Below are 13,858 nucleotides of genomic sequence, written 5' to 3' on the forward strand. Positions count from 1 at the left end.
ATGTATGGGTTTATACAGATTGTAGAATAGTCTCCTTGCTGATGGAAAATAATCTTTTTGCAACTGTAAGACCCCACCATAACTTTCCCATTTGTCCATATAACATTAGACACAAAAACCACACTGTTTAGACCTCACTGTTTAGACACAAAAACCTCACATATTTCATGGGGATTGGGGGATAAGGTAATGCATTCTAATGTCCTCCATTCATCATGTAGCTACTGGCAAAAGATGATTTTGCTTTTTTTGAATATTATGCTCATACATAAACATTTCTGTCTCACTTGGATAGGACAGAGCACTTTGCGCCAATCTAAGACAAAAAACGCAATTATTAAAACGTAATTAATTATTAAAGAGTAATTATTTTATAGGTCAACAAAACAAGGAACAGTGGGTACACACATCTGTATTTATTTATCAGCTGAAAAAGTAATTCAATTTAAAATGTTACTATCATCTTGATTAGCTCTCTTTTCCCTTCCAAGATAAACACTAATGGTCAATAGTAAACAAAATTTGGAGATATTTCATAGACCATCGCTGGTTATTTCTTAGATGTCAGTTATGCAGTTGCTCAATAATTAACAGTAATTTTAAATAATTACTCTACCCCTTAATGTAAAACCGCCTTAACCTTTAACCAGTTAAAAAAAGAAAAGAAAAAAACTTGGAAAACTCTTAGTGGCAAAAGACTTTATTGCATATATTTCAAGTATACATACATCCATGTATACTACTACTGCAGTATAGCTCAAAGAATAGCCTATTCAATAGCCTTTATCACTCACAATGTCATATGTTTTCTTTATCCACATTTAAACCTATTGTCCAGATTCAACAAAAAAACTTAAACTTAAATGTAGTTTTACTGGTCAGTGAAAGAGAATGTCACTTGTAGGCATTGGCTTTATGTTTGGGCAAAAAGTTGAAATTCTTGGGAACAGGTCCGAGCAGCATTTCACTGGAAAGAGGAAAATAGTAAAGCACAATAAAAGGTTATTATCATAACATACATGCAGTTTTCTTTTTAGCACCCAACATTAGTTGTATTTTAATGGTCTGCTCCTCACCTAATCTTGACCCAGTCCCCGACGTGTTGACTGGCCATCAGTGACTCCAGATAGTTCCTGCCCATGTAGTACGGAGGGCGCTCATTGATCTTCTGAGGCACTCGTTCCAACAGGCCTACTGGGATATATCTGAGAGAGGGAGAGAGACAGAGAGGGAGAGTGAGAGAGACAGAGAGTGTTAGATTTCTCTCCAATCCACCAGTAGATTTCCTAACCCGATTAAGTAGTTTACGTTCAGAGGTTAAAGCTACACTACGAAAGATCTTTTTATTTAAAAAGGCACCAGTCTTATCAACCTAAATTACAAAGCAGAGCTGAAGCAGAGAAGAGCATCCCATCCCCCCTAATTGAGACTGCAGCTTCACTGTGTTTGCCCAAATTAAATTCTGGTGTTGGGTAGAACTATGGACACTTCTCCGCCCACAGGAAGTGACAAAATGAAACTTCAGAGTGAAACACAAACGTGTCTCGTACATTTGGCATAAAGCAGTCACAGGCTCAGTGCTACAAGAAATACAACATTTTGCAGTGCATGATTGTTGCTTGTAACTGACCTGCACATGAAGGAGAGCCACTCCAGCAGGAAGTTGCGGGTCTTCTCCAGGCCTCGGGTGTCCGAGCCCCAGTGCTCCAGGCCATAGTTGGTGAAATCCCTGAGGACGTCCAGTCGCTCACTGGACGAGATGTCCCAGTCCCTCCTCTCCTTTATTTCAGTGAAGATCCAGGGCTTGATGAGAGCTCCTCTAGAGAGAGGACCAAGCAGTGCAACCACAATAAAAGTCAGACATGCAAACCTGAATTTAATTTCCCTGCAATTTTTGGTGAATTTTACAAGTTCATGATATAAATTACTGGGTTTGTTAACGTGGCTAACATGATATGCAGATTTATTATCAAACTCTGTGTAAAAAATACAAGAATCATACTGCTGATGACACACTGCATTATAAAACTAAAAGCCATGGTGAATGTACAGGAGGTGGACAAAATAACAGAAACATCACATGAAAAAGGACTTTGAAACAACTAAATCACATTTACAAAGGCATCTATACAGCCGAGTCATATGAAGTTGAATGCCAATTAGCAGTATGTCAGGATTAACAGGAGTCTGAGAATAACCACTTTTATATGCAAGTTTTCAAAGCAACACGAGGGAACTGCCTAGTTCCAAGAGGCTAAATAGTCGTGCCCAAGTTTAAGACGCATCAGTCATAACAAGTACAGATCCTGCACAGGCCCACGGTGGGTGTGTTGAATTCCACTAGCTGCAGCTACACTGATCTGTCGTTAAACGGACAGAATTATTGACGTGGGAAAAACTGCAAAATTATTTAATGTGGCAAGGGGAAAGGTCTTGAAAATCATGATAATATAAAACACAGACAAACTGCATTGGCAAAGAGGAAAGGTGGTTGCAAGTCAAAGCTCACTGCGAAGTGCAATGTAGATTTCCACCTGCCAAAGAACTAGAAGCTTTCTTTCTTGAAGAATAGTCCAATATCCACTACACACAGTTCAGGACTTGTATGACAGCATTATAAAGAAAATTGACGCTGTCCTGAACGAAAAGGGTGGCCCTCCTCCTCATTAGGTACTTGATATTCATTTTGTCATTAGGTTTGTCTGTTATTTTGTCTACCCCATGTATATTCAGTTCACTGCAAAAAAAAAACATAAGTCAAACAAAATCACTTAAGAGATAGACACCAACCTTGCAATCATGATACCAGAAACTCCGGTCTCTCTAGCCTTCATGGCATCTTCATAGGACAAAATGTCTCCATTCCCTGGGACAATCAGAAAAGCACCTCATTTACCAACACACAGGATCTGAAGTAAATATCGCATATGTTTTTCCTTGCTCGGATTGATAAAGGAAAGGGAGGTGGGTGAGATTGGGCAATGGGCATGTCATTGGTGTTATCAAGTAGGCACCCTCCAATAAAGACATTTCCTTGAATTTGTCCCATGTTACCCCCAGAAAGCTCAACAGTCGATTCTGGCGTTCCAGACCCCGTCCACATCCACTGTAAATAATGTTCAGACCTTTACTCACAGACACTAAACTGACAATGCACCCTTAGGCTTACACTTGAACATGTACACAGCAGTTGAGGTCTTTGTGCATTTCACACACAGTACCAATAACAATGGATGATGGTTAATTTAAGCATCAGCAAGAATAAAAAGAGGGGAAATCACTTCTATTGCAATAAGAACCCTATTCAAGCCAACGGTCACAAAGATGAAAATTATATGGTATAGTAAATACTCGGTGGAACAGTAAATGTGGCTTTACAATACATGGACACCTTTGGCCAAACATTTTGAGTGTAAGCACTATTCCTCAGGCAGCAGTGAAATGTGTTGTCTATAGTGTATCTGTGTTGTAAAGCCATATTTACCGTTCCACTGCCTATGTACAAATTTTCATGTTTGTGATTGCCAAGTTGAATAAATAGTGTTCTTTTTGCATTAGAAGTGGTTGATTTTCTAGTTCTAGTTTTTTTGTTTTGCCTCCTTGGGAAGCCTTTGCCCTCCTCCACACCCTACACAGTTACAATCTTTACACATCCACATACCAAAAAGTGGGATGGGGCTAGCCAGTTGGGAACAGGTGTTGATATAATCCCAGTCAGCTGACTTAGTGTAGCGCTGCTCCCTGGATCGGCCATGCAACTGTAAGAAAACAACAGTGTCAGTGTGGACACTGTAGAGCTGCCTCTATAGTCTGGCTTATTTGCAGACATAAAAATTAAAAAACACAGAAAGAGGAGAGAAAATACAGATTGTGTGGGTGATATAAAAAAAACAAGGTGCTTAGAAAAAATATCTTACTAAAGAAACATAGTAACAAAAAAAGAAAATTAAGGTGACAAAAGTGTGGATATAATTACGAGAACCTTGCAAACTGTACGATGGGTACAAATCATTTTAGCTAAACAGAGCAAAGTCCAGGTTCCTTCCACATTTTCCATTTAAAAATGTCACTCTTTTCCCAGAACTTATTTCTTCAGTGGATGTGAAGATTTTAGTCAGTATTTAATCTGATTTGTGCTCCACTCTGCAGCTTAAGATAATGTTCAAAACAACAAATATCACAGTATGTGAAATGATAGTGGGTCTTTCAACTACATAAAAGTAGTCATGAGTACTGGGATTGAACAACAATCCTCTATAGTTTTCCAGACTTTTTGTGCCTGGAAATGATCAAATCTGACTTCCATACTTTTCCAAACTTGCAGGAGCCATGACTGTGTTTTGATCTGTGTGATTAGATCTTTCAGATACAAAGTAGATAGATATCTCTCAGATTACTAGAACTCATCTCTCCTTTTACATCAATTCAAACTCAAACACAAGTTCTTTGGTCTTCTACTCCTGAGAGACTTACTGTGATCATGGACACGCCCCATTTCTTCATCTCTGGGATGAGTTTGTGTGCTACGTTGCATTTCTCCTGAACACCAGTGCGGATCTTGACTGTCAAAGGGACATCCAGGACCTTAGGGCAGAAAAACCTGTTCTCATCCAGCTTTGAGTTTGGTGTAAAAACTAGAGACAATGAAAAACTACTGAACTATACTTCACTTTTTAACACTGGTTTCAACACTTGTTAAATGTATAGACACTTATTGATGGTAAAGACAAGGAAAATTATATAAAACCACTATAAAGCCACTTTGTTTTGAATTATTACTTGTGATAATTCTTCCTAAATAGCCAAAGCTAAAATTCACCTGTATGTGACTGGTGTTCTCAGCACCATAAGACATTCAGACTGCTGTCATTCTTTTTTAAAAGTCACGATAAAACTACAGTTGTCCGAGTGAGAAAAGGGAAGACTTACATAGTTCATTCCCCTGACGATCTGTTCAAACTTCTTGCTGCGCGTCATCAGCCCGCAGCCTCCGCCCTGAAGAGGGAAAGAAAACAAAGACCATGAGCTGACCATTCAAAATCAGCTCCATCATCAGCTAAGGGAATATTTAATATTTACTGCCTCTTCCTAATAACAAATCACATCAACGTCTTTTAACCAGGGAAACCTGACTCCACAGTTTAAATCATGAAATTTGATTTCTCGTTCAGTGGTTCTGTCTTTTGCATCTTTCTTTCTCCCTCCATCTCACACTCTACTGTGACTAACCCTCCTCCCGGTGAAGTAGGAATATTCACTGGAATTACTCGACAGCTCAAAGCAACAATTTCAAAGTGTTCATGCATTCAAACTCGTGTAAACCAGTCATTGTAGTTTTCTGTAGACTGTGATAATTATTCTCAGCTTTTGTACACTGAACACACATGTACTTGGTGAGTGATACTTTTTACTGTATGTATGAATGTAGATTCATATTTAATTGGTCTAAGTAGAAATCCACATCCCTAGTTAGTCTTGATGCTGCTTTCCTGACCAAGTCGCCCCAGAAAAAGATTCTTAATCTCAGTGGGACTACCTGGTTAAATAAAGGTTAGAGTAAAACACACAACAGCACCCACAAAGCTCTCAGTTATGTTGCAAGCAATCAGAGTTTTACCTTCTTGTAGACGAGGTCAATGGGACATCCGGAGTTGATGTCCACAAAGTCAACGTCAATGTTGCTGTTGATGAGCTCTGCACACCTGGTCATTGTGTCAGGGAAACAGCCTTCCACCTGGACACACATTTCAGATTTATAACCCAACTTTTACAACAGTGAAGTGAACACAGTCCTTTGCTAATTATTTAACAACCATGAAGAGTTTCAGATAGTTTGAGACAATCCCTATGAGGATCATACCTGAACGCCAAAAAGATCTTCACTTTCATGCCTCTTGAGGAGCGCCCACTCAGACTGCTGTCCCTGCAGCAGGTTAGTGCACATGGCCATCTCTCCACAGGTGATGTCAGCCCCGAGGCGCTTGCACACACGCCGGAAAGGCAGATTCCCACACTGAGGAACACCGAGGGAATCATTTAATGACATGAATTTCAACCCAACACCTCATTTATGGGTCAGCTTTGAACAGAAACGTATTCTTAGAAATTCTTACTGCTTTCTTTCAACCATTTCAATTCAAAGTTGAATTCTAAATAAATTCTTGTCTAGAGTGAATGGGAATCTGATTAGCTGAACCCAACCGCTGTTTGGCAGGATGTACTGTAAGTGTTTATAAGAAGATCAGTAACACATGTACAAATAACTTCAGAACTCATTTCAGTTTTCTGGTACTTACTGTGGTTAGAGGAGCGAGGTAGAGCTTGTCGTGAAAGTCCACCTTGAAAACAGAGAAACAAATGTACTCATTACCCATAAAGATACACTACAAATGCAATCATTTAAGTCAAGAAAATATCTCCCCAAGACATTTCCTGCCTGAGACAATTTAACATTATCCATCTGCCAGTTGGCTGATTATAAGGAACTGGATATCCAAAACGGTTGGCTTGAGTTAATTTGGACACGTATTTAGCAAGTAACAGGATTTGATGCAAGTAGTCCTTGTGCCATTTATCTAAGCCAAACTAGAAACTTAGCAAGGATGTTAATGGAAAGAGCGGTGGGTGAGATATACCTGCTTCTTCTCACAGGTTCGCAACTTGATGACATCCGCATCAGTCAGTGGGCCAACAGTCTTCACCGGAGTCTGTTTCTCTGGACTGACCTGCAGTTTGTCAAAAAGCAAACCAATCACAAAGGTTACAACCATGCAATATATACTGTATAGACCTTCATCAGCTGGTTGCCATTTTGAAAGTAGAACCAAAAGTGGACTGGGAAAATAGGAACTCCCATGTTATTTAATGCTGAGGAATGCAAGTATCAAAACAATAAAAATGATGAACAGAAGCCATTTTCAGATCATTAAAACACTTCAGTTGCATGATTCCAGATTTTGTTGACCATTTCATTCATCATCCCCACCTATTTATTTATTATTTAATGCAGTTGTGGTATCCACCTTTCAATACTGGAAGTAGGTCAACTTTTAAATTGCATTTGCTCTGCTTGCTTTCTTATGGTGTATTTTGGTGGCAGTAGCAGAATAACAGGCACCCCAGTTATACAATTTTTAATTTTTATGTGTGCTCATACGCAAGTCAAATTTAGCTGCAATAATTTGGAAAAACTCTAAAGTTGTGTTCTTCCATGTATGTATATTTAAGTAAGTAAAGCAACATTAAACTGCTACATTCTCCCCCATATCAAGAGAGAGAGAGACAGAGAGAGAGAGAGGGGGAAACATTTTGGGACTGCACTTGGTTATGTTATGAGCAGCATGCGGTACCTGTGTTTCTGCTGCAGTGGACGCATGTAGCTCCTCTCCTGCAGGACTCTGATTGGGTATTTCAGCTGCACAAGCATTCCCTGGGTGTGTCAAAGTACTGGATTGTAATATCAAATTCAAATCAATTCAAACATCAAATTCTGAGCAATGACACCTCAATTAAATAAGATTGCCTCTGAACATGCCGCAGTCTGAGTTTCGTGTTCATCATTAAAAGCAACAAAAGGGATATTTGGAAACTAAACATGAAGCATATTTCAATCTGAAACAATAGCCAATTACTATTTAGCCCTTAACCAATGGTGCAGATCCATACAGCTTGTCATTCTACACGAGCATCTGTTCAAATGACACAGCATGGACTGCACATTGCCCTACTAAAATTAGGTGAGCTGATTAGATGAAAGAAGATCTCACTAGCTTGAGAGGGAGTTGATTAACTCTGAGGCTAAGCAACATGGAGCCACTTCCTATTCACTTCTGACTGCTGCAGTTGTGTTGGTCATAATTTCAAACAACTTCACAGGCATATTATCAGTCTTAGAAATGGGTAAGACTGATTTGTGGTTAAGAAGGCAGCAGCAGAGTCATTATACTTTTTTTATTATACTGATTATACTTGGAGAGACTGACAACTGCTAATGTATATTTCTCTTTTGCCCCCCTTTAAGGGCATCTGAATACTCATGAGAGGCCCAGTGATAATATTTCCTACCAGAGTATGTCTATTCATTTTATCCTGTCCAGAATATCTATGTCAGTGTTTTTTTCCCAGCTTCCAACGCTCCTGCCCCAACGACCTGATGCATTTTAGGGTTTTCCGATATTTTTGATTTAAAGCTATGCTATGGAGTTGTGCAGAGAGGATGCAAATTTACTTACATTGTAATTTTCAATTTGCGTTGTTGCCTAAACTATAAGATGAATAAATGTGTTACGTCATAGAACAGTGTGTATGTATGAATGTTTTCAAAAGTACACTGCTTATATCCTTTTTCTGAAGTAACCTGTCACATGCAAAACACACACCGTGGCGAAGTTGCAACTACCATCCTCAATAAATGTATCAATACATATCAGCCTCTAAAATGAGATCTGTTTCCTGGTTACCCAAGATGAAACTTTCTGCAGGGGGATTTTGTCTTCTTACCGTTTCCTTGCCGCTCTCTCTGCTCGTTGTTATTGCCGATAGTTTTGAGGTACTCAGCCGACTTCTTGAAGGGGACTGAGCGCTTCCTCAGACGGTTCTGGAGGTCTTTACTCAAGTTGTTCCTCACCAGAGTCCGGCCCTCGTAGGACTTAACCAGATCTGCGTTCACCATGTTCTTGAGGTCAGGGGAAGTGTGCGCCTTGGCGAAGCGGCAGCACAGACCGTAGTAACACTTCCCATATGTGTCGTAGAGGTAGCAGCTGTCGCCCACGTCAGCGGGCTTGGTGGCCATGTACTCTGCGACGTCGTGGTAAAATTTGCATTTTTCCCCATAGGGGCATTCCTTATTGTCCTGAATGGGTGAAAAGGTCAGGAGAACACACAATGAGTTTACAAAGGGAACAAAGCATATGCCGCACTGCTGAACGACTAGTTTGGGCTCCATACCTGACTGACTGAGGGACACAGTCGTTTGTCGTCATAGGTGTTAGGTTTCATGCGCGGCCTTGACTTGTTCTGTCCTCGCACTCGTTTGCCGTCTGGTTTCCACACATTGTTCTTTTCCTCAGGCTCCAGTTTGAGCTTTTTTGCTTCAGGTTCCTCCACAGATGTCTCTGTTGTCTCCTTAGGCGTCTCATTATCACCAGCCTTTCCTCCTTTAGGGTCCTGGCATTCAGAGTCTAGGAACTCATGGAATTTTTCTTTGGATGTTAGGAATCTGTAAAGCATAAGAAGAATTGTTTCACTTGATCAAAGATACAAGTGTGCATTAAGCTAACACTGCCTACCTGAGTTTTAATTAATGTGTTGCAATTTATATGCAGCTGGTATGACTCTGTAACTGTATGCCTAACATTGGTTAAGGTGATCATTTTCATTGCAATACCACAATAACATCTGATGCCAGACTTTGGCCAGCCAAAGAGCCAGGGAGCATGAGCCAGTTAAGTGTTGAGGTGTGTTCAGGCAGCGTCTCACGTTGGGAATTGGGAAGTGAGAAACAAAAATGTCACTGATACTCTTGTTGCACTATCCCCATTGGACCTTCAGCTGGAAAACTTAACACTGCTTCTCACACAGTGAAGGTTCATCCTGATTTGTCGCTCAACTGAAGTAACAGAAATTCTGAGATGTAACATATTTGCAACACTTTCAAACCGTTTCCAGAATGGCATAACAGCTACTCACTCAGTTTTAATGGAAGCTGTGCCCTTTGCAGCGGGTCCTTGTGACACTTTCTCCATCTTCCAGTCCTCCTTCTGAAATGTAACAATATATTAGTCTGTTATTTTAGATGGAACTATGTTGCTAAATAGGAAAGCCACTACTTTCCTCTTAAACTTGAGCTACAGCAAGTCATATACAATAATATACTGTCGCTATGCTACTAGGAGGGAACCACACAGCCATGCATGTCACATCAGCAACACAGTTAGCTTTAACCAAAGGTCCAACTCAACACAAGGCATATTTTACAAGCCAATCCCATAACGCCATGATCTGTGTTCTTGAACAAGTCTCTGCTACAGCTGTAAGCTCGCTGCAAAACGATCCATGAAGGAGTCAAACTTATTTAAGAGGAAGAATGAATGAGGAAACACAAACACAGGTGACATGCTCTGTCCGAGTAGTAAGCTCTCACACTTTTACAGACATGAAAAAAGGCATTCAGATGAAAAGTATAATTGGCGTCTAGCTTTGGTAAAATGATATATGTTGAAGAAACCCTACTAAAAGTACTGTACAAGATCATCCTGTGGGATTTAACTGTGGTCCATAAAGATAATTAACTAGACATTTTTTTGTAAACAATACAAGTAAATGGTTCGGCCCAAGCTGTCTGATTAAGTTGAACTATTCATGCTAACCAAGTTCATTACCTGTTATTTGAAGGTAGCTAAGGTTAACCAAGTGACATACTTTGCTCAGTCAGAGAGTGAAACTACCCATGACCGGGGAACTGAAACTCCTCTTGCAAACAAGCTAACAGCTAACGTTACAAGGCTATGAAGTGTAGCAAACCGCCGGGCAGCTAACGTTAACGCATCGACTTCAACACTTTTAAAACGATCTCGTAAAAAGTTAGAAGAAAAACAATACGGTAGAGTATCAATACACTCGTGACTGACACCTTAACGTGCAAAAATCCCACGGCGTGAGGAAATGCTTGTGTAACTGTGTGGAAGGGTCCGTGGTATAATGTTCACCAAACATTGGTTCCGCTTTGTTTTAATTGTCGTGTCCCTACTGTTTATACTTTATAACACGGGAAAAATAAGATTCAAATCAGGACATTTCACCAAAAATTCCGCCAGATTAGGATAACCAGGCACAGGAGTGCTGTCTGGAACAAGTAATTGGGAACAGAAATAAAGTAATTTATCCAATATACTGGAACTCCCTATACAATATTGTACGGTATGGCAAAGTCCCTGTATCTAATATTATTATAATAAACTTCCAAGCCTGCTTATATTGACTCAATTTCTGATTGAGTTTTTGCTAAAAAAAAATGACACCATCGCACTGCGATATCAGAAATCTCATATTGCATGAAAACCTAATGACAGCTGACTTAATGACATAATCTCTGTTTATGAATGTACCATGTAAATGTTATGCTTTTGTTTGGGTGTTATGAATTTATTAAATACTGGAGATCATGCAAAGTGTGGCCATTTTTTATTGATTACATTACATCTTAATATGGATGTCAAGAACTTCCTTTCCAGTATGTGGGGTATTCTGTATAGATCTTTGACCAGAAAAAAGAAACCCCAAACCATGCATTTTGAAATAATTTCTCAGTGCAATGAATGTGTATATTGAGGGTAAGCTACTTTTTTAAGCAAATGTAAATCTTATTAGAAAAAAAAGAAACATTTCCATCATTAAATCAAAAAATATATTGAAATCTTATAGAACAGATTTAAGAAATCATATTTTTTATTTGTATTTAGTTACATTATAAAATCTCTGTTGAACAACTCAATTATTCTCAAATTGAGTTAAAAGCGAAGTAACATCCTACACAGTCCAACATGATACATTCACTCATCTGGTGAGACAGCAAGTTTTTCCATCTTTGCATCAAACCGCTTTCGACTGGTGTCCAGGATGTTGATGCCACTCTCTTGAAAGTCGTATCCCACCCTCTGCAGCTCTTCCAGTCGCCCTGTGATATTCTGTGTGCTGTAATCCAGCACTTTGGGCTTCTCCAGTATCTGCTTCATTGTTATTCCCCCCTTTAGGAGACAATCCAGTTTAGTGCTCAGCCTGTCCGGCCCAATGTACAGCACCATTGGATAGGAGAGTACCAGTTTTTTGATGTCAGATCTCCGACAACCAAGCGAAACCATCTTCTGCTGGAGGCTTTTGAAATTCTTTTTCAGACACTCATTGGACAGGTCCAGGATTTCTGCCCCGGCGCCTTGCACAAGAGCTAGCAGTTCACAATCGCTCAGCTTCAGAGAGGTTTTCAGGTCGTCAATGTTTTTCTTGACTCTCTTAGTGCTCCGGATGAGGATGTAGAGGTTTCTGGATATGATGGCTTTGGCAAACTGCTCCGGATCCTTTCCGCCAAGCTCCGCGCAGATGTCTTTCAGAAACTCCACCATCTGCCTGTTGAGCTCCAAGCTGTTGGAGAAGGTGCGCGGCGCTGTGGTCAGCAGCCGGTGGAGGTCTTTGGCGTTGAGCCCCAGCGAGGTCAGAAACACAATGTTCTTTTCCAGGTTCTCGTTGTCGCTGGAGCGGAAGAAAGACTCAGGCGAGCGATCCAGGATGCTCACGATTTCTGCGTCAGTCTTGAAGATGCTTCTCCACAGCTGCCAGCGCTGCTCCAGGTGGTCGGCGGTGCGGGTGATGGCGCGGGGAAAGCGAGATATGATGCTGGCGATCACTTTGTGGCTGGCACCTTTGCTCTGCAGGAACTGAGCGAGGCCACGCTCATTTGTGATGACCTTACGAAACACCCCAGGCTGGCGCTGCCGTGCCATCTTCACATCCACCCCCATGAGATTGAGGTTCTCCAGCAGAGATTCATTCTCTAGGCGCTCCACCAGCTTTGGCTCATTGCTTTTTAGAGTGATGGTGCAAAGCCTCCTGGGAAGGCAGGTGGGTGTTAGCTGTACAGGAAGGAGGGCAAAGCTGCATTGCAATGCCACTGATCGATGGAGTTTCAGGAGAGCCCGGACTCCAGGTACTGCTGCCATTTTCAATGAGAAGGCCTTTACTGTAACATGTCAGTGGACCTAAAGTGAGAAAATAAACACTGAGCAGCTGAATAAAAACAGAGAAGTCTAGTCAAAGAAGCAGAACTGGGAAATCATGATAATGAGGATGACATCACACTTGGCTATAAACTGTTAATAGCATGTTAGCTACACAACACAGTGGGCTAAATGTCTGTGATACCAACAGAGAAAGACTAATGTTAAACTGCTGTCCGGTCCAACGCGAGGATATAATCAAAATCTGTCTTTCACTTTCATCATTTATGACCCTTAGTTAATGTGAGAACTCATAAAATATCTGTTTTGTTTAGCTTGTGCCATAGAGTCACAGAACCGTCTACAATTTAAGTTAACGTTAATGTAAAGTTAGGTGTACGTTACCGTTAGCGCTCTAAGTTAACGTTAACTGATAGCTAGAAATTTAACATATATAGCTCCTTTTACTATGTATATTATCAACGTTTGAAGCCTTAATATAGTAGTTATTAGTAATTGTAGTAATTAAACAAAACCAAAGCGCTTACCACATAAATTTGGTCTCTCAGCTGAGGAGATTTAAAAACTATTGCCCAAAGAGATCCATATACGTATATCCCTTGCAGACTTCAGTGGAAACCGAAACGGGACACGGGCAAACTCTCGCGAGATAAAAGGAGGACGTCCTCTGAGAAGACTGACACGGCGAATATTTTTTATTTAGCGCCATCTATTGTTGTGGAGTTTAAAAAAAGAAAGCCTCAATTCACCTTTAACCACTAGATGGCACTACAGGGCTGATATTTAGGGGATACGCGAGTCCCACAAATAGTCTGGAGAGGTCACAGGATACAGTCATGAGATCATTAGGCAGCTACAGGCATTGAGACTGCAGCATGTAAGGCTATAATGATAAACAGTTAAAAATAAGATGCAACATCCATCCTTGAAGATTGTAACTTTGGATAATGTACATATGACTCACATCTGATTTTCCCTTTTTCTGTAGCCTATTGTTTTGTATTTTGTATGTATTTGTGCATGTTATTTTTTTATTATTACACAATTTACTGATTTTAGTGCTCAGCAGGCATAATTGATGTTTAACTAATTATATGGTACATGATTGCCTTTTTAATTACATCTACAAG

The 13,858-nt window shown here is 40.3% G+C and overlaps 2 protein-coding genes across 2 annotated transcripts; both read right to left on the bottom strand.

Moving 5' to 3' along the window:
• Positions 1 to 684: 684 nt before the first annotated feature.
• On the bottom strand, positions 685 to 10,661 carry dus3l (dihydrouridine synthase 3-like (S. cerevisiae)). The gene is made up of 16 exons (XM_071920059.2): positions 10,380 to 10,661; positions 9,688 to 9,758; positions 8,947 to 9,217; positions 8,500 to 8,851; positions 7,350 to 7,429; positions 6,636 to 6,725; positions 6,297 to 6,338; positions 5,861 to 6,013; positions 5,618 to 5,734; positions 4,930 to 4,995; positions 4,474 to 4,584; positions 3,662 to 3,758; positions 2,791 to 2,866; positions 1,631 to 1,819; positions 1,077 to 1,205; positions 685 to 967 (listed from the first exon to the last, which is right to left on the bottom strand). The coding sequence occupies exons 2-16, from the start codon at positions 9,741 to 9,743 to the stop codon at positions 895 to 897; spliced, it is 1,902 nt and encodes a 633-aa protein (XP_071776160.2). The 5' UTR covers positions 9,744 to 9,758; positions 10,380 to 10,661; the 3' UTR covers positions 685 to 894.
• A 513-nt stretch (positions 10,662 to 11,174) lies between these two features.
• Positions 11,175 to 13,353, bottom strand: mterf1 (mitochondrial transcription termination factor 1). Its single transcript, XM_071920062.1, has 2 exons — positions 13,256 to 13,353; positions 11,175 to 12,749 (listed from the first exon to the last, which is right to left on the bottom strand). The coding sequence occupies exon 2, from the start codon at positions 12,708 to 12,710 to the stop codon at positions 11,550 to 11,552; it is 1,161 nt and encodes a 386-aa protein (XP_071776163.1). The 5' UTR covers positions 12,711 to 12,749; positions 13,256 to 13,353; the 3' UTR covers positions 11,175 to 11,549.
• Between the last annotated feature and the right edge of the window lie 505 nt (positions 13,354 to 13,858).

The sequence above is a fragment of the Centroberyx gerrardi genome, chromosome 19, assembly GCF_048128805.1.
Source record: "Centroberyx gerrardi isolate f3 chromosome 19, fCenGer3.hap1.cur.20231027, whole genome shotgun sequence".
Classification (NCBI taxonomy): domain Eukaryota; kingdom Metazoa; phylum Chordata; class Actinopteri; order Beryciformes; family Berycidae; genus Centroberyx; species Centroberyx gerrardi.

Excerpts from the sequence above, each read along its gene's own strand:
- dus3l (XM_071920059.2), bottom strand. The coding sequence starts at position 9,743 with ATGGAGAAAGTGTCACAAGGACCCGCTGCAAAGGGCACAGCTTCCATT. Across the intron at positions 7,430-8,499 it reads GAGAGAGCGGCAAGGAAACG|GGAATGCTTGTGCAGCTGAA; the intron begins GTAAGAAGACAA and ends TGACACACCCAG. Across the intron at positions 2,867-3,661 it reads TAGCCCCATCCCACTTTTTG|GGAATGGAGACATTTTGTCC; the intron begins GTATGTGGATGT and ends TGATTGTCCCAG.
- mterf1 (XM_071920062.1), bottom strand. The coding sequence starts at position 12,710 with ATGGCAGCAGTACCTGGAGTCCGGGCTCTCCTGAAACTCCATCGATCA.